This window comes from Heterodontus francisci, unplaced genomic scaffold (genome assembly GCF_036365525.1).
Source record: "Heterodontus francisci isolate sHetFra1 unplaced genomic scaffold, sHetFra1.hap1 HAP1_SCAFFOLD_323, whole genome shotgun sequence".
NCBI lineage: Eukaryota > Metazoa > Chordata > Chondrichthyes > Heterodontiformes > Heterodontidae > Heterodontus > Heterodontus francisci.
The window spans coordinates 738,279-761,541 of NW_027141078.1; the positions used below are offsets into that span (position 1 = coordinate 738,279).

Sequence of the window (23,263 nt, forward strand, 5' to 3'; positions counted from 1 at the left end):
GTCGTGGGTCTGGAGGAGGTTACAGAGATAGGGAGGGTTTGTAGTGGGTTTGGAGGAGTTTACAGAGATAGAGAGGGTTGTCGGGGACTGGAGGAGGTTACAGAGATAGGGAGGGTTTGTTGTGGGTCTGGGGGAGGTTACAGAGATAGGGAGGGTTGTAGGGAGCTGGAGGAGGTTACAGAGATAGGGAGGCTTGTGGTGGGTCTGGGGGAGGTTACAGAGATAGGGAGGGTTGCAGTGGGACTGGAGGAGTTTACAGAGACAGGGAGGGTTGTTGTGGGTCAGGAGCAGGTTACAGAGATAGGGAGGGTTGTGGTGGGTCTGGGGGAGGTTACGGTGATAGGCAGGGTTGTAGGGGGCTGGAGCAGGTTACAGAGACAGGGAGAGTTGTAGTGGGACTGGAGGAGGTTACAGAGATGGGGAGGGTTGTTGTGGGTCTGGAGGAGGTTACAGAGATAGGGAGGGTTGTGGGGGGCTGGATGAGGTTACGGTGATAGGCAGGGTTGTAGGGGGCTGGAGCAGGTTACAGAGACAGGGAGAGTTGTAGTGGGACTGGAGGAGGTTACAGAGATGGGGAGGGTTGTTGTGGGTCTGGAGGAGGTTACAGAGATAGGGAGGGATGTAGTTGGACTGGAGGAGGTTACAGAGATAGGGAGGGTTGTAGTGGGACTGGAGGAGGTTACAGAGATAGGGAGGGTTGTGGGGGGCTGGATGAGGTTACAGAGACAGGGAGGGTTGTAGGGGCTGGAGGAGGTTACAGAGATTGGGAGGGTTGGAGGGGGCTGGAGGAGGTTACAGAGATAGGGAGAGTTGTAGGGGCTGGAGGAGGTTACAGAGATAGGGAGGGTTGTTGGGACTGGAGGAGGTTACTGAGATAGGGAGGGCTGTAGGGGCTGGAGGAGGTTACAGAGATAGGGAGGGCTGCAGGGACTGGAGGAGGTTACAGAGATAGGGAGGGTTGTAGGGTGCTGGAGGAGGTTACAGAGATAGGGAGTGTTGTAGGGGCTGGAGGAGGTTACAGAGATTGGGAGGGTTGGAGGGGGCTGGAGGAGGTTACAGAGATAGGGAGAGTTGTAGGGGCTGGAGGAGGTTACAGAGATAGGGAGGGTTCTTGGGACTGGAGGAGGTTACAGAGATAGGGAGGGCTGTAGGGGCTGGAGGAGGTTACAGAGATATTGAGGGCTGTAGGGGCTGGAGGAGGTTACAGAGATAGGGAGAGTTGTAGGGGTCTGGAGGAGGTTACAGAGATAGGGAGGTTTGTAAGGGTCTGGGGGAGGTTACAGAGATAGGAAGGGTTGTAGTGGGACTGGAGGAGGTTACAGAGATGGGGAGGGTTGTTGTGGGTCTGGAGGAGGTTACAGAGATAGGGAGGGTTGTGGGGGGCTGGATGAGGTTACGGTGATAGGCAGGGTTGTAGGGGGCTGGAGCAGGTTACAGAGACAGAGAGAGTAGTAGTGGGACTGGAGGAGGTTACAGAGATGGGGAGGGTTGTTGTGGGTCTGGAGGAGGTTACAGAGATAGGGAGGGATGTAGTTGGACTGGAGGAGGTTACAGAGATAGGGAGGGTTTGTAATGGGTTTGGAGGAGTTTACAGAGATAGAGAGGGTTGTCGGGGACTGGAGGAGGTTACAGAGATAGGGAGGGTTTGTCTTGGGTCTGGGGGAGGTTACAGAGATAGGGAAGGTTGTTGTGGGTCTGGAGGAGGTTACAGAGACAGGGAGGGATGTAGTTGGACTGGAGGAGGTTACAGAGATAGGGAGGGATGTAGTTGGACTGGAGGAGGTTACAGAGATAGGGAGGGTTGTTGTGGGTCTGGAGGAGGTTACAGAGATAGGGAAGGTTGTAGGGGGATGGAGGAGGTTACAGAGATAGGGAGGGTTGTTGTGGGACTGGAGGAGGTTACAGAGATAGGAAGGGTTGTAGTGGGACTGGAGGAGGTTACAGAGATAGGGAGGGTTGTTGTGGGTCTGGAGGAGGTTACAGAGATTGGGAGGGTTGTAGGGGGATGGAGGAGGTTACATAGATAGCGAGGTTTGTCGGGGATGGAGGAGGTTTCAGAGATAGGGAGGGTTCTCGGGGCTGGAGCAGGTTACAGAGATAGGGAGGGTTGCATGGGACGGGTGGAGTTTACAGAAATAGGTAGGGTTGTAGTGGGCTGGAGGAGGTTAGAGGTAGGGGCGGTATAGGTGCTGGAGGAGGTTGCAGAGATAGGGATGGTTGGAGGAGTTAGAGAGATAGGGAGGGTTGTACCGGTCTGGAGGAGTTTACAGAGATAGAGAGGGTTGTCGGGGACTGGAGGACGTTACAGACATAGGGAGGGTTTGTCGTGGGTCTGGAGGAGGTTACAGAGATAGGGAGGGTTTGTCGTGGGTCTGGAGGAGGTTACAGAGATAGGGTGGGTTGTTGTGGGTCTGGAGGAGGTTACAGAGACAGGGAAGGTTGTAGGGGGATGGAGGAGGTTACAGAGATAGGGAGGGTTGTAGGGGGCTGGAGCTGGTTACAGAGACAGGGAGGGTTGTTGTGGGACTGGAGGAGGTTACAGAGATAGGGAGGGTTAAAGGGGACTAGAGGAAGTTACAGAGATAGGGAGGGTTGTAGGGGGCTGGAGGAGGTTAGAGATAGGGAGGTTTGTAGGTGCTGGAGGTGGTTGCAGAGATAGGGAAGGTTGTCGGAGGTTAGGGAGATAGGGAGGGTTGTATGGGATGGGAGAAGTTTACAGAGATAGGGAGGGTTGTAGTGGGCTGGAGGAGGTTAGAGATAGGAAGGGTTTAGATGCTGGAGGATGTTGCAGAGATAGGGAAGGTGGTCGCAGGTTACTGAGATAGAGAGGGTTGTTTGGGATGGGAGAAGTTTATAGAGATAGGGAGGGTTGTACCGGCCTGGAGGAGATTACAGAGATAGGGAGGGGTTGTCGTGGGTCTGGAGGAGGTTACAGAGATAGGGAGGGTTTGTAGTGGGATTGGAGGAGGTTACAGAGATAGGGAGGGTTTGTAGTTGGTTTGGAGGAGTTTACAGAGATAGAGAGGGTTGTCGGGGACTGGAGGAGGTTACAGAGATAGGGAGGGTTGTAGTGGGCTGGAGGAGGTTACAGAGACAGGGAGGGTTTAGATGCTGGAGGATGTTGCAGAGATAGGGAAGGTGGTCGGAGGTTACTGAGATAGAGAGGGTTGTTTGGGATGGGAGAAGTTTATAGAGATAGGGAGGGTTGTACCGGCCTGGAGGAGATTACAGAGATAGGGAGGGGTTGTCGTGGGTCTGGAGGAGGTTACAGAGATAGGGAGGGTTTGTAGTGGGATTGGAGGAGGTTACAGAGATAGCGAGGGTTTGTAGTTGGTTTGGAGGAGTTTACAGAGATAGAGAGGGTTGTCGGAGACTGGAGGAGGTTACAGAGATAGGGAGGGTTTGTCGTGGGTCTGGAGAAGGTTACAGAGATAGGGAGGGTTGTAGTGGGCTGGAGGAGGTTACAGAGACAGGGAGGGTTGCAGTGGGACTGGAGGAGGTTACAGAGATAGGGAGGGTTTGTAGTGGGTTTGGAGGAGTTTACAGAGATAGAGAGGGTTGTCGGGGACTGGAGGAGGTTACAGAGATAGGGAGGGTTTGTTGTGGGTCTGGGGGAGGTTACAGAGATAGGGAGGGTTGTAGGGGGCTGGAGGAGGTTACAGAGATAGGGAGGCTTGTGGTGGGTCTGGGGGAGGTTACAGAGATAGGGAGGGTTGCAGTGGGACTGGAGGAGTTTACAGAGACAGGGAGGGTTGTTGTGGGTCAGGAGCAGGTTACAGAGATAGGGAGGGTTGTGGTGGGTCTGGGGGAGGTTACGGTGATAGGCAGGGTTGTAGGGGGCTGGAGCAGGTTACAGAGACAGGGAGAGTTGTAGTGGGACTGGAGGAGGTTACAGAGATGGGGAGGGTTGTTGTGGGTCTGGAGGAGGTTACAGAGATAGGGAGGGTTGTGGGGGGCTGGATGAGGTTACGGTGATAGGCAGGGTTGTAGGGGGCTGGAGCAGGTTACAGAGACAGAGAGAGTTGTAGTGGGACTGGAGGAGGTTACAGAGATGGGGAGGGTTGTTGTGGGTCTGGAGGAGGTTACAGAGATAGGGAGGGATGTAGTTGGACTGGAGGAGGTTACAGAGATAGGGAGGGTTGTAGTGGGACTGGAGGAGGTTACAGAGATAGGGAGGGTTGTGGGGGGCTGGATGAGGTTACAGAGACAGGGAGGGTTGTAGGGGCTGGAGGAGGTTACAGAGATTGGGAGGGTTGGAGGGGGCTGGAGGAGGTTACAGTGATAGGGAGAGTTGTAGGGGCTGGAGGAGGTTACAGAGATAGGGAGGGTTGTTGGGACTGGAGGAGGTTACTGAGATAGGGAGGGCTGTAGGGGCTGGAGGAGGTTACAGAGATAGGGAGGGCTGCAGGGACTGGAGGAGGTTACAGAGATAGGGAGGGTTGTAGGGTGCTGGAGGAGGTTACAGAGATAGGGAGTGTTGTAGGGGCTGGAGGAGGTTACAGAGATTGGGAGGGTTGGAGGGGGCTGGAGGAGGTTACAGAGATAGGGAGAGTTGTAGGGGCTGGAGGAGGTTACAGAGATAGGGAGGGTTCTTGGGACTGGAGGAGGTTACAGAGATAGGGAGGGCTGTAGGGGCTGGAGGAGGTTACAGAGATATTGAGGGCTGTAGGGGCTGGAGGAGGTTACAGAGATAGGGAGAGTTGTAGGGGTCTGGAGGAGGTTACAGAGATAGGGAGGTTTGTAAGGGTCTGGGGGAGGTTACAGAGATAGGAAGGGTTGTAGTGGGACTGGAGGAGGTTACAGAGATAGGGAGGGTTTGTAATGGGTTTGGAGGAGTTTACAGAGATAGAGAGGGTTGTCGGGGACTGGAGGAGGTTACAGAGATAGGGAGGGTTTGTCTTGGGTCTGGGGGAGGTTACAGAGATAGGGAAGGTTGTTGTGGGTCTGGAGGAGGTTACAGAGACAGGGAGGGATGTAGTTGGACTGGAGGAGGTTACAGAGATAGGGAGGGATGTAGTTGGACTGGAGGAGGTTACAGAGATAGGGAGGGTTGTTGTGGGTCTGGAGGAGGTTACAGAGATAGGGAAGGTTGTAGGGGGATGGAGGAGGTTACAGAGATAGGGAGGGTTGTTGTGGGACTGGAGGAGGTTACAGAGATAGGAAGGGTTGTAGTGGGACTGGAGGAGGTTACAGAGATAGGGAGGGTTGTTGTGGGTCTGGAGGAGGTTACAGAGATTGGGAGGGTTGTAGGGGGATGGAGGAGGTTACATAGATAGCGAGGTTTGTCGGGGATGGAGGAGGTTTCAGAGATAGGGAGGGTTCTCGGGGCTGGAGCAGGTTACAGAGATAGGGAGGGTTGCATGGGACGGGTGGAGTTTACAGAAATAGGTAGGGTTGTAGTGGGCTGGAGGAGGTTAGAGGTAGGGGCGGTATAGGTGCTGGAGGAGGTTGCAGAGATAGGGATGGTTGGAGGAGTTAGAGAGATAGGGAGGGTTGTACCGGTCTGGAGGAGTTTACAGAGATAGAGAGGGTTGTCGGGGACTGGAGGACGTTACAGACATAGGGAGGGTTTGTCGTGGGTCTGGAGGAGGTTACAGAGATAGGGAGGGTTTGTCGTGGGTCTGGAGGAGGTTACAGTGATAGGGTGGGTTGTTGTGGGTCTGGAGGAGGTTACAGAGATAGGAAGGGTTGTAGTGGGACTGGAGGAGGTTACAGAGATAGGGAAGGTTGTAGGGGGATGGAGGAGGTTACAGAGATAGGGAGGGTTGTAGGGGGCTGGAGCTGGTTACAGAGACAGGGAGGGTTGTTGTGGGACTGGAGGAGGTTACAGAGATAGGGAGGGTTAAAGGGGACTAGAGGAAGTTACAGAGATAGGGAGGGTTGTAGGGGAGCTGGAGGAGGTTAGAGATAGGGAGGTTTGTAGGTGCTGGAGGTGGTTGCAGAGATAGGGAAGGTTGTCGGAGGTTAGGGAGATAGGGAGGGTTGTATGGGATGGGAGAAGTTTACAGAGATAGGGAGGGTTGTAGTGGGCTGGAGGAGGTTAGAGATAGGAAGGGTTTAGATGCTGGAGGATGTTGCAGAGATAGGGAAGGTGGTCGCAGGTTACTGAGATAGAGAGGGTTGTTTGGGATGGGAGAAGTTTATAGAGATAGGGAGGGTTGTACCGGCCTGGAGGAGATTACAGAGATAGGGAGGGTTTGTCGTGGGTCTGGAGGAGGTTACAGAGATAGGGAGGGTTGTAGTGGGCTGGAGGAGGTTACAGAGACAGGGAGGGTTGCAGTGGGACTGGAGGAGGTTACAGAGATAGGGAGGGTTTGTAGTGGGTTTGGAGGAGTTTACAGAGATAGGGAGGGTTTGTAGTGGGATTGGAGGAGGTTACAGAGATAGGGAGGGTTTGTAGTGGGTTTGGAGGAGTTTACAGAGATAGAGAGGGTTGTCGGGGACTGGAGGAGGTTACAGAGATAGGGAGGGTTTGTCGTGGGTCTGGGGGAGGTTACAGAGATAGGGAGGGTTGTAGGGGGCTGGAGGAGGTTACAGAGATAGGGAGGCTTGTGGTGGGTCTGGGGGAGGTTACAGAGATAGGGAGGCTTGTGGTGGGTCTGGGGGAGGTTACAGAGATAGGGAGGGTTGCAGTGGGACTGGAGGAGTTTACAGAGACAGGGAGGGTTGTTGTGGGTCAGGAGCAGGTTACAGAGATAGGGAGGGTTGTGGTGGGTCTGGGGGAGGTTACGGTGATAGGCAGAGTTGTAGGGGGCTGGAGGAGGTTACAGAGACAAGGAGAGTTGTAGTGGGACTGGAGGAGGTTACAGAGATGGGGAGGGTTGTTGTGGGTCTGGAGGAGGTTACAGAGACAGGGAGGGATGTAGTTGGACTGGAGGAGGTTACAGAGATAGGGAGGGATGTAGTTGGACTGGAGGAGGTTACAGAGATAGGGAGGGTTGTAGTGGGACTGGAGGAGGTTACAGAGATAGGGAGGGTTGTGGGGGGCTGGATGAGGTTACAGAGACAGGGAGGGTTGTAGTGGGACTGGAGGAGGTTACAGAGATAGGGAGGGTTGTGGGGGGCTGGAGGAGGTTACAGAGACAGGGAGGATTGTAGTGGGACTGGAGGAGGTTACAGAGATAGGGAGGGTTGTAGTGGGACTGGAGGAGGTTACAGAGATAGGGAGGGTTGTTGTGGGTCTGGAGGAGGTTACAGATATAGGGAGGGTTGTAGTGGGACTGGAGGAGGTTGCAGAGATAGGGAGGGTTAAAGGTGGCTGGAGGAAGTTACAGAGATAGGGAGGGTTGTAGGTGCTGGAGGATGTTGCAGAGATAGGGAAGGTTATCAGAGGTTACAGAGATAGGGAGGTTTCTAGGGGCTGGAGGAAGTTACAGAGATAAAGAGGGTTGTAGGGGCTGGAGGAGGTTATAGAGATAGGGAGCATTGTTGGGGACTGGGGGAGGATACAGGGATAGGGAGGATTGTAGGGGCTGAAGGAGGTTACAGAGATAGGGAGGGTTAAAGGTGTCTGGAGAAAGTTACAGAGATAGGGAGGGTTGTAGTGGACTGGAGGAGGTTACAGAGATAGGGAGGGTTGTAGTGAGACTGGAGGAGGTTACAGAGATAGGGAGGGTTGTGGGGGGCAGGAGGAGGTTACAGAGATAGGGAGGATTGTTGGGGCTGAAGGAGGTTACAGAGACAGAGGGTTGTAGTTGGACTGGAGGAGGTTACAGAGATAGGGAGAGTTGTAGTGGGACTGGAGGAGGTTACAGAGATAGGGAGGGTTGTAGTGGGACTGGAGGAGGTTACAGAGATAGGGAGGGTTGTGGGGGGCAGGAGGAGGTTACAGAGATAGGGAGGATTGTAGGGGCTGAAGGAGGTTACAGAGATAGGGAGGGTTGTGGGGGGCAGGAGGAGGTTACAGAGATAGGGAGGATTGTAGTGGGACTGGAGGAGGTTGCAGAGATAGGGAGGGTTGTAGTGGGACTGGAGGAGGTTACAGAGATAGGGAGGGTTGTGGGGGGCAGGAGGAGGTTACAGAGATAGGGAGGATTGTAGGGGCTGAAGGAGGTTACAGAGATAGGGAGGGTTGTAGTTGGACTGGAGGAGGTTACAGAGATAGGGAGAATTGTAGTGGGACTGGAGGAGGTTACAGAGATAGGGAGGGTTGTAGTGGGACTGGAGGAGGTTACAGAGATAGGGAGGGTTTGTCGTGGGTCTGGAGGAGGTTCCAGAGATAGGGTGAGTTTGTCGTGGGTCTGGAGGAGGTTACAGAGATACGGAGGGTTGTAGTGGGTTTGGAGGAGTTTACAGAGATAGGGTGGGTTGTGGTGGGTCTGGGGAAGGTTACAGAGATAGGGAGGTTTGTTCGGGGATGGAGGAGGTTACAGAGATAGGGAGGTTTGTAGGGGCTGGAGGAGGTTTGAGATAGGGAGGGTTGTAGGGGATGCAGGAGGTTACAGAAATAGTGAGGGTTGCAGCAGCCTTGGAGGAGGTTGCAGAGATAGGGAGGGTTGTTGGGGATGGATGAGGTTACAGAGATAGGGAGTGTTGCAGTGGCCTGGAGGAGGTTGCAGAGATGGGGAGGTTTGTCGGGGATGGAGCAGGTTACAGAGATAGGGTGGTTTGTAGAGGCTGGATGAGGTTACAGAGATAGTGAGGGCTGCAGCGGCCTGGAGGAGGTTACAGAGATGGGGACGGTTGTAGGGGGCTGAAGGCAATTACAAAGATCGGGAGGGCTGTAAGATGCTGGAGGAGGTTACAGAGATAGGGAGCGTGTGTGGGTCTGGAGGAGGTTACAGAGATCGGGAGGGTTGTACGGGCCTGCAGGAGGTGACAGAGATAGCGAGTGTTGTCGGGGACTGGAGGAAGTTACAAAGATAGGGAGCATTAAAGGGAACTGGAGGAAGTTACAGAAAGAAAGGGTTGTAGGTGCTGGAGGAGGTTACAGAGATAGGGAGCGTGTGCGGGTCTGGAGGAGGTTACAGAGATAGGGAGGGTTGTACGGGCCTGCAGGAGGTGACAGAGATAGCGAGTGTTGTCGGGGACTGGAGGAAGTTAGAGATAGGGAGCGTGTGTGCGTTTGGAAGAGGTTACAGAGATAGGGAGGGTTGTACGGGCCTGGAGGAGGTTACAGAGATAGAGAGGGTTGTTTGGGATGGGAGAAGTTTACAGAGATAGGGAGGGTTGTAGGGGGCTGGAGGAGGTTAGAGATCGGGAGGGTTTAGGTGCTGGAGGAGGTTGCAGAGATAGGGAGGGTTGTACGGACCTGCAAGAGGTTACAGAGATAGGGAGGGTTGTCGAGGTCTGGAGGAGGTTACACAGATAGGGAGGGGTTGTAGTGGGTCTGGAGGAGGTTACAGAGTTAGGGAGGGTTTGTCGTGGGTCAGGAGGAGGTTAGAGATAGGGAGGGTTGTAGGTGCTGGAGGAGGTTGCACAGATAGGGAAGGTTGTAGGGGCTGAAGGAGTTTACAGAGATAGGGAGGGTTGGATTTGGACTGGAGGAGGTTACAGAGATAGGGAGGGTTGTAGTGGGACTGGAGGAGGTTACAGAGATAGGGAGGGTTGTAGTGAGACTGGACGAGGTTACAGAGATAGGGAGGGTTGTGGGGGGCAGGAGGAGCTTACAGAGATAGGGAGGATTGTAGTGGGACTGGAGGAGGTTACAGAGATAGGGAGGGTTGTAGTGGGACTGGAGGAGGTTGCAGAGATAGGGAGGGTTTGTCATGGGTCTGGAGGAGGTTCCAGAGATAGGGAGGGATGTAGTTGGACTGGAGGAGGTTACAGAGATAGGGAGGGATGTAGTTGGACTGGAGGAGGTTACAGAGATAGGGAGGGTTGTAGTGGGACTGGAGGAGGTTACAGAGACAGGGAGGGTTGTAGTGGGACTGGAGGAGGTTACAGAGATAGGGAGGGTTGTGGGGGGCTGGAGGAGGTTACGGTGATAGGCAGGGTTGTAGGGGGCTGGAGGAGGTTACAGAGATAGGGAGGGTTGTTGTGGGTCTGGAGGAGGTTACAGATATAGGGAGGGTTGTAGTGGGACTGGAGGAGGTTGCAGAGATAGGGAGGGTTTGTAGTGGGATTGGAGGAGGTTACAGAGATAGGGAGGGTTTGTAGTGGGTTTGGAGGAGTTTACAGAGATAGAGAGGGTTGTCGGGGACTGGAGGAGGTTACAGAGATAGGGAGGGTTTGTCGTGGGTCTGGGGGAGGTTACAGAGATAGGGAGGGTTGTAGGGGGCTGGAGGAGGTTACAGAGATAGGGAGGCTTGTGGTGGGTCTGGGGGAGGTTACAGAGATAGGGAGGGTTGCAGTGGGACTGGAGGAGTTTACAGAGACAGGGAGGGTTGTTGTGGGTCAGGAGCAGGTTACAGAGATAGGGAGGGTTGTGGTGGGTCTGGGGGAGGTTACGGTGATAGGCAGGGTTGTAGGGGGCTGGAGGAGGTTACAGAGACAAGGAGAGTTGTAGTGGGACTGGAGGAGGTTACAGAGATGGGGAGGGTTGTTGTGGGTCTGGAGGAGGTTACAGAGACAGGGAGGGATGTAGTTGGACTGGAGGAGGTTACAGAGATAGGGAGGGATGTAGTTGGACTGGAGGAGGTTACAGAGATAAAGAGGGTTGTAGTGGGACTGGAGGAGGTTACAGAGATAGGGAGGGTTGTGGGGGGCTGGATGAGGTTACAGAGATAGGGAGGGTTGTAGTGGGACTGGAGGAGGTTACAGAGATAGGGAGGGTTGTTGTGGGTCTGGAGGAGGTTACAGATATAGGGAGGGTTGTAGTGGGACTGGAGGAGGTTGCAGAGATAGGGAGGGTTAAAGGTGGCTGGAGGAAGTTACAGAGATAGGGAGGGTTGTAGGTGCTGGAGGATGTTGCAGAGATAGGGAAGGTTATCAGAGGTTACAGAGATAGGGAGGTTTCTAGGGGCTGGAGGAAGTTACAGAGATAAAGAGGGTTGTAGGGGCTGGAGGAGGTTATAGAGATAGGGAGCATTGTTGGGGACTGGGGGAGGATACAGGGATAGGGAGGGTTGTAGGGGCTGAAGGAGGTTACAGAGATAGGGAGGGTTAAAGGTGTCTGGAGAAAGTTACAGAGATAGGGAGGGTTGTAGTGGACTGGAGGAGGTTACAGAGATAGGGAGGGTTGTAGTGAGACTGGAGGAGGTTACAGAGATAGGGAGGGTTGTAGTGAGACTGGAGGAGGTTACAGAGATAGGGAGGGTTGTGGGGGGCAGGAGGAGGTTACAGAGATAGGGAGGATTGTAGGGGCTGAAGGAGGTTACAGAGACAGAGGGTTGTAGTTGGACTGGAGGAGGTTACAGAGATAGGGAGAGTTGTAGTGGGACTGGAGGAGGTTACAGAGATAGGGAGGGTTGTAGTGGGACTGGAGGAGGTTACAGAGATAGGGAGGGTTGTGGGGGGCAGGAGGAGGTTACAGAGATAGGGAGGATTGTAGGGGCTGAAGGAGGTTACAGAGATAGGGAGGGTTGTGGGGGGCAGGAGGAGGTTACAGAGATAGGGAGGATTGTAGGGGCTGGAGGAGGTTACAGAGATCGGGAGCGTGTGTGGGTCTGGAGGAGGTTACAGAGATCGGGAGGGTTGTACGGGCCTGCAGGAGGTGACAGAGATAGCGAGTGTTGTCGGGGACTGGAGGAAGTTACAAAGATAGGGAGCATTAAAGGGAACTGGAGGAAGTTACAGAAAGAAAGGGTTGTAGGTGCTGGAGGAGGTTACAGAGATAGGGAGCGTGTGCGGGTCTGGAGGAGGTTACAGAGATAGGGAGGGTTGTACGGGCCTGCAGGAGGTGACAGAGATAGCGAGTGTTGTCGGGGACTGGAGGAAGTTAGAGATAGGGAGCGTGTGTGCGTTTGGAAGAGGTTACAGAGATAGGGAGGGTTGTACGGGCCTGGAGGAGGTTACAGAGATAGAGAGGGTTGTTTGGGATGGGAGAAGTTTACAGAGATAGGGAGGGTTGTAGGGGGCTGGAGGAGGTTAGAGATCGGGAGGGTTTAGGTGCTGGAGGAGGTTGCAGAGATAGGGAGGGTTGTACGGACCTGCAAGAGGTTACAGAGATAGGGAGGGTTGTCGAGGTCTGGAGGAGGTTACACAGATAGGGAGGGGTTGTAGTGGGTCTGGAGGAGGTTACAGAGTTAGGGGGGGTTTGTCGTGGGTCAGGAGGAGGTTAGAGATAGGGAGGGTTGTAGGTGCTGGAGGAGGTTGCACAGATAGGGAAGGTTGTAGGGGCTGAAGGAGTTTACAGAGATAGGGAGGGTTGGATTTGGACTGGAGGAGGTTACAGAGATAGGGAGGGTTGTAGTGGGACTGGAGGAGGTTACAGAGATAGGGAGGGTTGTAGTGAGACTGGACGAGGTTACAGAGATAGGGAGGGTTGTGGGGGGCAGGAGGAGCTTACAGAGATAGGGAGGATTGTAGTGGGACTGGAGGAGGTTACAGAGATAGGGAGGGTTGTAGTGGGACTGGAGGAGGTTGCAGAGATAGGGAGGGTTTGTCGTGGGTCTGGAGGAGGTTCCAGAGATAGGGAGAGTTTGTCGTGGGTCTGGAGGAGGTTACAGAGATACGGAGGGTTGTAGGGGGATGGAGGAGGTTTCAGAGATAGGGAGGGTTGTAGTGGGTTTGGAGGAGTTTACAGAGATAGGGTGGGTTGTGGTGGGTCTGGGGGAGGTTACAGAGATAGGGAGGTTTGTTCGGGGATGGAGGAGGTTACGGAGATAGGGAGGTTTGTAGGGGCTGGAGGAGGTTTGAGATAGGGAGGGTTGTAGGGGATGCAGGAGGTTACAGAGATAGTGAGGGTTGCAGCAGCCTTGGAGGAGGTTGCAGAGATAGGGAGGGTTGTTGGGGATGGATGAGGTTACAGAGATAGGGAGTGTTGCAGTGGCCTGGAGGAGGTTGCAGAGATGGGGAGGTTTGTCGGGGATGGAGCAGGTTACAGAGATAGGGTGGTTTGTAGAGGCTGGATGAGGTTACAGAGATAGTGAGGGCTGCAGCGGCCTGGAGGAGGTTACAGAGATGGGGACGGTTGTAGGGGGCTGAAGGCAATTACAGAGATCGGGAGGGCTGTAAGATGCTGGAGGAGGTTACAGAGATAGGGAGCGTGTGTGGGTCTGGAGGAGGTTACAGAGATCGGGAGGGTTGTACGGGCCTGCAGGAGGTGACAGAGATAGCGAGTGTTGTCGGGGACTGGAGGAAGTTACAAAGATAGGGAGCATTAAAGGGAACTGGAGGAAGTTACAGAAAGAAAGGGTTGTAGGTGCTGGAGGAGGTTACAGAGATAGGGAGCGTGTGCGGGTCTGGAGGAGGTTACAGAGATAGGGAGGGTTGTACGGGCCTGCAGGAGGTGACAGAGATAGCGAGTGTTGTCGGGGACTGGAGGAAGTTAGAGATAGGGAGCGTGTGTGCGTTTGGAAGAGGTTACAGAGATAGGGAGGGTTGTACGGGCCTGGAGGAGGTTACAGAGATAGAGAGGGTTGTTTGGGATGGGAGAAGTTTACAGAGATAGGGAGGGTTGTAGGGGGCTGGAGGAGGTTAGAGATCGGGAGGGTTTAGGTGCTGGAGGAGGTTGCAGAGATAGGGAGGGTTGTACGGACCTGCAAGAGGTTACAGAGATAGGGAGGGTTGTCGAGGTCTGGAGGAGGTTACACAGATAGGGAGGGGTTGTAGTGGGTCTGGAGGAGGTTACAGAGTTAGGGAGGGTTTGTCGTGGGTCAGGAGGAGGTTACAGAGATCGGGAGGGTTGTATGAGCTGGAGGAGGTGACAGAGATATGGACGGTTGTAGGGGCTGGAGGAGGTTACAGTGATCGGGTGGTTTGCAGTGGATGGAGGAGGTTACAGAGATGGGGAGGGTTGTATGGGCCTGGAGGAGGTTACAGAGGTAGGGAGGGTTGTAGGGGACTGGAGGAAGTTAGAGATAGGGAGGGTTGTAGGTGCTGGAGGAGGTTGCACAGATAGGGAAGGTTGTCGGAGGTTACAGAGATAGGGAGGGTTGTAGGGGACTGGAGGAGGTTACAGAGATAGGGAGGGTTGTAGTGGTACTGGAGGAGGTTGCAGAGATAGGGAGGGTTGTAGGGGAATGGAGGAGGTTACAGAGATAGGGAGGGTTGATGTGGGTCTGGAGGAGGTTGCAGAGATCGGGAGGGTTGATGTGGGTCTGGAGGAGGTTACAGAGATAGGGAGGGTTGATGTGGGTCTGGAGGAGGATATCGAGATCGGGAGGGGTGGGGGCTCAATTGTAAATTTCAACCCTGAGTTTGATCGACTTTTGTTGGGTTTTCAGGTTCACGGAAGCAAGGTGGGGAGATGGAGTTCGAATAGACATCAGCCATCCTCTCACTGAATGATAGGACAGGCTCGAGAGGGGCTGAATGGCCTCCTCCTGTTCCTGTGTTGCAGGCTCGAGAGGGGGGCTGAATGGGCCTCCAACCTGTTCCCGTGTAACAGGCTCGAGTTGGGGGGGGGGGGGGGGGAACTGAATGGTTGGAGGGACCGCCTTTCCCGCCTCGGTCTCAGTGGCCGGGTTTAACCTCCCCCCACAGTGGGTGGAACGGTCAGGAAGGAAAACAAGACGCACGGCTGAGAGTCACGTTTTTAATAAGCAATTACATTCTCTGCTTTCTGTTGCCTCAATATTTAATGTACAATTTAAGCGGCAACAGAACACATCCCTTCGGTCGACGTCATCACTGGGCGCACACAGTTCATCGCGTGCGGCTTATCTTCCCGCTGGCTCGGCCTTCACGGCCCCCACACGTACCCCAGCCCTGCCCCTCCCTCCCCCATCGCACACGGTGGGGGGCAGGGGGGCAGAGAGAAAAAAAATCCAAACTTCAGAAATCATGGAGTTCAACCAGCCCTGCAGCAGTCGCGTTGGAGGTACGTGGTTTCAGGTGTCCCGATCTCTCTTTCTCCTTCTGGAGAGCATTACCTCAGTCCCTTCCTAAAGGAGAGGAAGGGGTCGGGTGGGGGGGGGGGGGGGAAAGAGGGCAGCAACAGGCACAATGGATCCCCACGGTGATTCAAAGTCTGTTCGTGGAGATAAACGTGTCCTGCAGCACTCGCGGTGGACGTACGCAGTATGGGGTGTCCAAATCGCGCCCGCTCGCGCTCTCTGGCGAGCATTGTCTCTGTCTCTTCCTCGTGGAGGCGGGAAAGCAGGGCAGCAACAGGCACAATGGATCCCCACAGTGACTCACAAGACTGTTCGTGGAGATAAACGTGTCCTGCAGCACTCGCGCTGGATGTATGCAGTATAGGGTGTCCGGGTCTCTCTCTCGCTCTCTCTTTCTGACCAACAGCCAGTTTGGCTCTGTGGGACTGGGGAGAATTCCACTCCCACCTTATTTGAAAACAATCTGCGGGATCTTTTACTCTGTGTTATACAGTCACAGACCTGTCCCCACCAGTACTGTACCCCAGTGTTATACAGTGACAGACCCGTTCCCACCAGGACTGTACCCCAGTGTTATAGTGACAGACCTGTCCCCACCAGGACTGTACCCCAGTGTTATACAGTGACAGACCTGTCCCCACCAGTACTGTACCCCAGTGTTATACAGTGACAGACCTGTCCCCACCAGGACTGTACCCCAGTGTTATACAGTGACAGACCTGTCCCCACCAGTACTGTACCCCAGTGTTATACAGTGACAGACCTGTCCCCACCAGTACTGTACCCCAGTGTTATACAGTGACAGACCTGTCCCCACCAGTACTGTACCCAGTGTTATACAGTGACAGACCTGTCCCCACCAGTACTGTACCCCAGTGTTATATAGTGACAGACCTGTCCCCACCAGTACTGTACCCCAGTGTTATACAGTGACAGACCTGTCCCCACCAGTACTGTACCCCAGTGTTATACAGTGACAGACCTGTCCCCACCAGTACTGTACCCCAGTGTTATACAGTGACAGACCTGTCCCCACCAGGACTGTACCCCAGTGTTATACAGTGACAGACCTGTCCCCACCAGTACTGTACCCCTGTGTTATACAGTGACAGACCTGTCCCCACCTGTACTGTACCAGAATGATTCCAAGGATAAGGAGCCTCAGTTAGTATGGAGCGACCGGGAGAAACTGGGATGGTTCTCCATATCGAGCGGAGCAGGTTAAGAGGAAATCTAATGGAGGTGTTCACAATCGGGAAGGGTTTTGATCGAGTAAATAACTAGAGGGACACAGGTTTAAAATAATCGGTAAAAGACTCGGACGTGGGGGTGGGAAATATTTGTTTGACGCAGTGGGTTGCTGTGCTGCCCAGAAAGGGTGGTGGAAGCAGATTCAATAGTGACGTTCAAAAAGGGGGAATTGGATAAATACTGGAAGGGGGAAAAATTTACAGGGATGCCGGGTGGGGGTTGGAGGGGGGGGGGGGGAGAGAAGGAGCAGAGGGGGAGTGGGATTAACGGGAAGGCTCCATACAGTACATACACAAGATGTTTTGAGAGACCATCTCAACACCGTTTGACACCCACGGTCCCACTCTGAGGTGGCGTCACACTCAAGGTTGACGAGGCCAGCGTACTGCAACTACCTGGAAAGCAACTCAGGAGGGGCAATAACATAAGGTACAGCACGGGGGGGTTAGATACAGAGTAAAGCTCCCTCGACACTGTCCCCCATCAAACACTCCCAGGACAGGTGCAGCACAGGGTTTGCTGCTGCCTAATTGGAGGAGCTGAGTGCTGGTTGCAGCAACGAAGTTCAGCTGACAATGCTTTCCCCCATTAAATACTCCCAGGACAGGTACAGCACGGGGGGTTAGATACAGAGTAAAGCTCCCTCTACACTGTCCCCCATCAAACACACCCCAGGACAGGTATAGCACGGGGGGTTAGATACAGAGTAAAGCTCCCTCTACACTGTCCCCCATCAAACACACCCCAGGACAGGTACAGCACGGGGGGTTAGATACAGAGTAAAGCTCCCTCTGCACTGTCCCCCATCAAACACTCCCCAGGACAGGTACAGTACGGGGGTTAGATACAGAGTAAAGCTCCCTCGACACTGTCCCCCATCAAACACTCCCCAGGACAGGTACAGCACGGGGGGGTTAGATACAGAGTAAAGCTCCCTCTACACTGTCCTCCATCAAACACTCCCCAGGACAGGTACAGCATCGGGTTTGCTGCTGCCTAATTTTAGGTGCTGAGTGCTGGTTGCAGCAACAAGGTTCAGCTGACAATGCTTTCCCCCGTCAGACGCTCCCCAGGACAGGTACAGCACGGGAGTTAGATATGGAGTAAATGTTGAGAGAGAGGGAGACACGATGCGGGGAGCGAGAGACGCGGGGAGGGAGGGCCGCGCGGAGGTGGGCGGAGGGGGAGGGACCCGCGTGGCAGAGGTGGTGGGGGGGGGGGGGGGGGGAGGGTTCCCCTATATCTTCTTCCAATTAGTCTGGCCGATGAAGTGCAGTGACATGGTGTCGTTGATCTTACTGACATATTTGCCGCGCTCCGCCGCCGGGAGCAGGTCATCGATCTTGACGTCCTGCCAGTGCGGGATGGCGAAGGTCTTGAGGTCGCAGACCAGCCAGCGGCTGCCCAGGTAGCGGTAGAAGAGCACAGCGATCTGGTGCTCGTGGGTGGCCCGGCTGCTGGAGTGGCAACGGATGATCTTGCAGTTGAAGGCCGCCCGGTTGTTGTCCTTCAGCACCCGCTCGTAGAGCCCCGGGCAGGTGCAGCGCCGCTTGGCACCCGCCGGGCTGGGCAGCCGCACGCTGCCCCGGACCGGGCGCTCCTCCTGGACCACCAGCCGCTCGCCCTTGGGGTGAAAGGTGACGAACCACTTGGACTGCACCCGGAAGTTGGTGGTGGCAAACTCTTTGCAGACGACGGTCTTGGTCATCGAGCTGAAGAAGTCGAGCTGCCAGGGGCTCCCGCAGCTCTTGGCGGTGTAGAGCCGCATGCGGAGGGGGCAGGAGGCGGCCCCGTGGAGCTGGCCCACGGCCTCCTTGGTCAGGCAGCTGTCCTGGTGCAGGCCCAGGCTCTGGGCCAGCAGCTCGTCCAGCAGGCCCCGGGGCACGAGCGGGTGGGCGCGCAGGGTGGCCAGCTCCTCGGTGCTCATCATGGGGTAGCGGAGGTGGGCCAGCAGGGCGGGCCCGGCCTCCGGCCGCGGCGCCAGCCAGCGCAGCACGGCCTGGCACAGGGCGAACTCACTCTCCACCACCAGGTCCGAGCGGCGGAGTAGGGCGGCCAGCTGCTCCTCCTCCAGGCTCAGCCAGTCGGCCGAGCGGATGACAGCGTCCATGTTCCAGGCCACGAAGGTGTCGCAGGCCTCCTCCAGCCGGCCGAAGCCCACAAAGCGGGCGTAGCGGTGCCAGGCCAGCGCTAGGTCCAGCGCGCCAGCGGCCGCCACGTTGTCCAGAAGGAACTGCTCGCAGCTGCGGCGCAGGGGCCCCACATTGTACTTCTCGGCCAGGCCGTGGACGGCGAAGACGTTGTCCACACTGACGGTGATGCGGCCCGTGTAGAAGTAGCGCAGGAAGTCCTCGAAGCAGGCGGCCGCCCCCTCCTCCTCGGTTAGCTCCACCGTCTCCCGCCGGGCGTCCGCCCAGCGCTCGCCCAGCAGCATGGCGCGGAAGACGTCACTGCCCAGGGCCAGCACGAAGCGGTGGGCCGGCCGCGGGGCCTCCCGGTTCACTGTCAGCCGCACGTCGCTCAGCTCCTCGCTGCCGAAGAGGGACGAGAGGGCGGCCATGACGTGCGTCTGGTGGACCAGCGTCTCCGAGGTCTCCGAGCTGTCCATCGTTGCCCTGCTGGGGGTGGGAGGAGAGGGGTAGTGGGGGGGGAGGGGGGGGGGGGGAGAGGGACAGAGGTCAGGAGTGTTGGAAAGACACCTCACGAGCATCACCCGCCCTCCCTCCCTCCCCCCCCTCGCGATTCAGCTCCCCCACCCACACCCCCCCCCCTCCCCACTCCCCGCCACTCAATCAGAGAGCAGAGCTCATCTGCGAAGCTCCCACAGTCGAATAGCAGGCTAAAGTGAAGCCTGCAGAGAGAGAAGACAGTGCTGAGGTATAAAACAGCCATAATCTGATTGATTGGCGGGTGGGCAGCCTAACCCGGGCCCAGAGCCACGTGACCCCGGCCGAGTGCGACGTGACCCCGGGCCCAGAGCCACGTGACCCCGGCCGAGTGCAACGTGACCCCAGCCATTCAACGGATTTTAAACACAATAATCCCCAATTAAAGGGATTTGGGGGACAATTATTCACAATTAAAGGGATTTTGGGGCCAATTAAAGGGATTTTGGGTCCAATTATTCACAATTAAAGGGATTTTGGGGCCAATTAAAGGGATTTTGGGTCCAATTATTCACAATCAAAGGGATTTTGGGGCCAATTATCCCCAATTAAAGGGATTTTGGGGACAATTATTCACAATTAAAGGGATTTTGGGGACAATTATTCACAATTAAAGGGATTTGGGGGACAATTATCCCCAATTAAAGGGATTTGGGGGACAACTATCCCCAATTAAAGGGATTTGGGGGACAATTATCCCCAATTAAAGGGATTTGGGGGACAATTATCCCCAATTAAAGGGATTTTGGGGACAATTATTCACAATTAAAGGGATTTGGGGGACAATTATCCCCAATTAAAGGGATTTGGGGGACAATTATCCCCAATTAAAGGGATTTGGGGGACAATTATCCCCAATTAAAGGGATTTGGGGGACAATTATCCCCAATTAAAGGGGTTTTGGGGCCGATAATCCCCAATTAAAGGGGTTTTGGGGACAATAATCCCCAATTAAAGGGGTTTTGGGGACAATAATCCCCAATTAAAGGGATTTTGGGGCCAATAATCCCCAATTAAAGGGATTTTGGGGCCAATAATCCCCAATTAAAGGGGTTTTGGGGACAATAATCCCCAATTAAAGGGATTTTGGGGCCAATAATCCCCAATTAAAGGGGTTTTGGGGACAATAATCCCCAATTAAAGGGGTTTTGGGGCCAATAATCCCCAATTAAAGGGGTTTTGGGGCCAATAATCCCCAATTAAAGGGATTTTGGGGACAATAATCCCCAATTAAAGGGATTTTGGGGCCAATAATCCCCAATTAAAGGGGTTTTGGGGACAATAATCCCCAATTAAAGGGGTTTTGGGGCCAATAATCCCCAATTAAAGGGGTTTTGGGGCCAATAATCCCCAATTAAAGGGATTTTGGGGACAATAATCCCCAATTAAAGGGATTTTGGGGACAATAATCCCCAATTAAAGGGGTTTTGGGGCCAATAATCCCCAATTAAAGGGGTTTTGGGGCCAATAATCCCCAATTAAAGGGATTTTGGGGACAATAATCCCCAATTAAAGGGGTTTGAAGGCCCAGGATCGCCAGTTAACGGGGTTTGGGGCCCTCGGCTGCCCCCGGCGCCCGCCGAGAGGCCCCGGTTAGAAGGGGGCCTCACCCGCTCCGCCCGCTCCCCCGGGTCTCGGTTCCGCCGCTTCTCCGCCGCTTCTCCGCCGCCAATACCCCTCCCGGCCTGGGGTTGCCAACCGGAAGCGGAAGTGCCCCTGAGATGGCTCCGCCCCCTCCCTCTCTCTCTCCTCCTCCTCCTCCTCCTCCTCCCCACCCCTACCCGTTTCGACGCACGGCCGGCGCGTCGACGTCACCCCCCGCCGCTTCCGCACACGGCGCGCTGACGCAACCGCCCAACAGGCCCCGCCCCGCCTCCTCCTCCCGGCCGCCGGCGCAAGGGGCCGCGACGTGCGCGCATGCGTCTCCAAACCCCGCTCCCCCCCCCACGCCGCTCCATCCGATGGACCGTATTCCCACAGCGCGCTGCCCCCTGGGTAACCGCGGCCGCCATTGCTCCTGCTCCCACTACCCCCTTGGGAGACATTCTCCAAGCTGCCTTCTCCTCTGAGTTTTCTCGTTCAGTTTTTTTTAAATTATTTTTCGACAGCATTTTGGGCCACCTGAATTAAGCCCATGGAGGAGGTGGGAGTGGTGGAAGGGGGGGGGGGGGTGGCGGTAGCTAAGACTATAAGAACTAGGAGCAGGAGTAGGCAATTCAGCCCCTCGACCCTGCTCCGCCAATCAATACCATCATGGCTGATCTCATCTCAGCCTCAACTCCACTTTCCTGCCCGTTCTCCATAACCCTTCAACCCATTACTAATTAAAAACTGTCTATCTCCTCCTTAAATTTACTCAATGTCCTGGCATCCACCCCACTCTGGGGTAGCGAATTCCACAGACTCACGACCCCTTGAGAAGTAATTTCTCCTCATCTCTGTTTTAAATCTGCTACCCCTTATCCTAAAACTACGACCTCTCATTCTAGATTTCCCCCCCAGAGGAAACATCCTCTCTACGTCTACTCTGTCAATCCCCTTAATCATCTTATATACCTCAATTAGATCTCCTCTCATTCTTCTAAACTCTAGAGAGTAAAGGCCTGAACTGCTCAATCTCTCTTCATAAGACAAACCCCTCATCTCTGCAATCAATCTAGTGAACCTCCTCTGAACTGCCTCCAATGTAACTACATCCCTCCTCAAGTAAGGGGACCAAAACTGTACGCAATACCCCAGGCACGGTCTCACTAATGCCTTGTATGGTTGCAGCAACACTTCCCTACTTTTATATTCTATTCCTTTAGCAATAAATGCCAAAATTCCATTTGCCTTCCTTATTACCTGCTGCACCTGCATACTAGTTTTCTGTGATTCATGCACAAGGACACCCAGATCTCTCTGCACCGAAGCACTCTGAAGTTTCCCTCCATTTAGATAATAATTTGCCTTTCTATTCTTCTGACCAAAACGGATACCCTCACACTTATCCACGTTAAACTCCATCTGCCAAATTTTGACCCATTCACCTAACCTATCCATATCCATTTTGTAAATTTCTTATTTCTTTATTGCAACTTACTATCCAGTCTATTTTAGTGTCATCTGCAAATTTGGCTATAGTACCTTCGATCCCTGCATCCAAGTCATTAATGTATATTGTTAATAGTTGGGGCCCGAGGACCGAACTCTGTGACACCCCACTAGTCCTGCCAACCAGAAAAAGACCCATTTATCCCGACTCTCTGTTTTCTGTTGGTTAGCCAATCCTCTATCCAAGCTAATAAATTGCCCCTAACCCCATGTGATCTTACCTTGTGTATTAACCTTTTGTGCGCCACTTTATCAAATGCCTTCTGAAAGTCCAGATATACTACATCTACAGGATCCCCTTTATCCACTTTACTTGTTACATCTTCAAAGAACTCTGGCAAATTAGTCAAACACGATTTACCCTTCATAAAACCACGCTGACTCTGATCGATTGCGTTTTGACTTTCTAAATGTCCTGTTATTAGTTCCTTAATAATGGATTCTAACAATTTCCCAAGACAGATGTTAAACTAACTTCAGTATATCCCACCATCCATTCGGAGGCAAAGCTTTTCTTGGCTTACCACTGTCCTAAACTGTGCTAATCTTGCACGCCTCTATGGGATCTACCCTCAGTCACCTCTGCTCTAACCCCCAACATCCCCTCACCTAACCTTGTCGCTAAAGTCCCTCGTCCCTGCCAGTAAATCTCCTCTGCGCCCTGTCAGGGAGCCATCGAGTCTGCAGATGGGAGCTCGACAGGTTTACGTGAGCGGGCATAAACCCGGAAGATGGAGTATAATGGGAGACAGCGCTGAAAGGGTGACTTGGCGTCGCTCTCCGCAGATGCTGCCTGACCTGCTGAGTATTTCCAGTACTTTCTGTTTCGGGAAAATGTGAGCTTGTCCACGATCGAAAAGTTAAATGATATTAGTTAAATGAAGAGAGACTGCAGAATGCTGACACACAGAGGGACTGATGTGTCCTTATATATGGTTATGATCGAGGCAGGAGTTTATTCTAGTCCCACGTCTCCACAGGTCACAACATATCTCTCTCTCTCACACGCACACACACCGGCTAATGGAAAAATAAAAGGGAATTTTGCTTTAGAGATCTGTTACAAAAGAAAAACTTGCTCATTCTTGAAAAAAAAAAGATATGGTAAGATGTCATTGGTTTTGGTTTGGCGTCCCAAATGCAGATAGACGGCTGTCACTGGGATCTTCCTAGAACAGCTCTTTCTAGGCGATGTTGAAGATCAGTTTGGGTAGGCTTTCCAAGAAATGCAGCTACCGAGGTTTCAGACAGGGCTTACAGCGGCAACGGGGGTTTCAGTTCCCACATACTCGATATGCAGGGTTTCATCAAATACAGGAGGAAAGAGGCGACTGCCATACTGGACAGGCAGGGTTTCTTTCCAAGGGAGAGAAA

At 54.1% G+C, this 23,263-nt stretch overlaps 1 protein-coding gene across 1 annotated transcript; it reads right to left on the minus strand.

Annotated features, from left to right (window-relative positions):
- Nucleotides 1-14,564: 14,564 nt before the first annotated feature.
- On the minus strand, nucleotides 14,565-20,491 carry LOC137361966 (BTB/POZ domain-containing protein 17-like). The gene is made up of 2 exons (XM_068026563.1): nucleotides 20,407-20,491; nucleotides 14,565-18,745 (listed from the first exon to the last, which is right to left on the minus strand). Exon 2 carries the CDS (start codon nucleotides 18,736-18,738, stop codon nucleotides 17,368-17,370), a length of 1,371 nt encoding a protein of 456 aa, XP_067882664.1. The 5' UTR covers nucleotides 18,739-18,745; nucleotides 20,407-20,491; the 3' UTR covers nucleotides 14,565-17,367.
- Nucleotides 20,492-23,263: the final 2,772 nt, after the last annotated feature.

Coding starts and splice junctions, on each gene's coding strand:
- LOC137361966 (XM_068026563.1), bottom strand. CDS start 18,738: ATGGACAGCTCGGAGACCTCGGAGACGCTGGTCCACCAGACGCACGTC.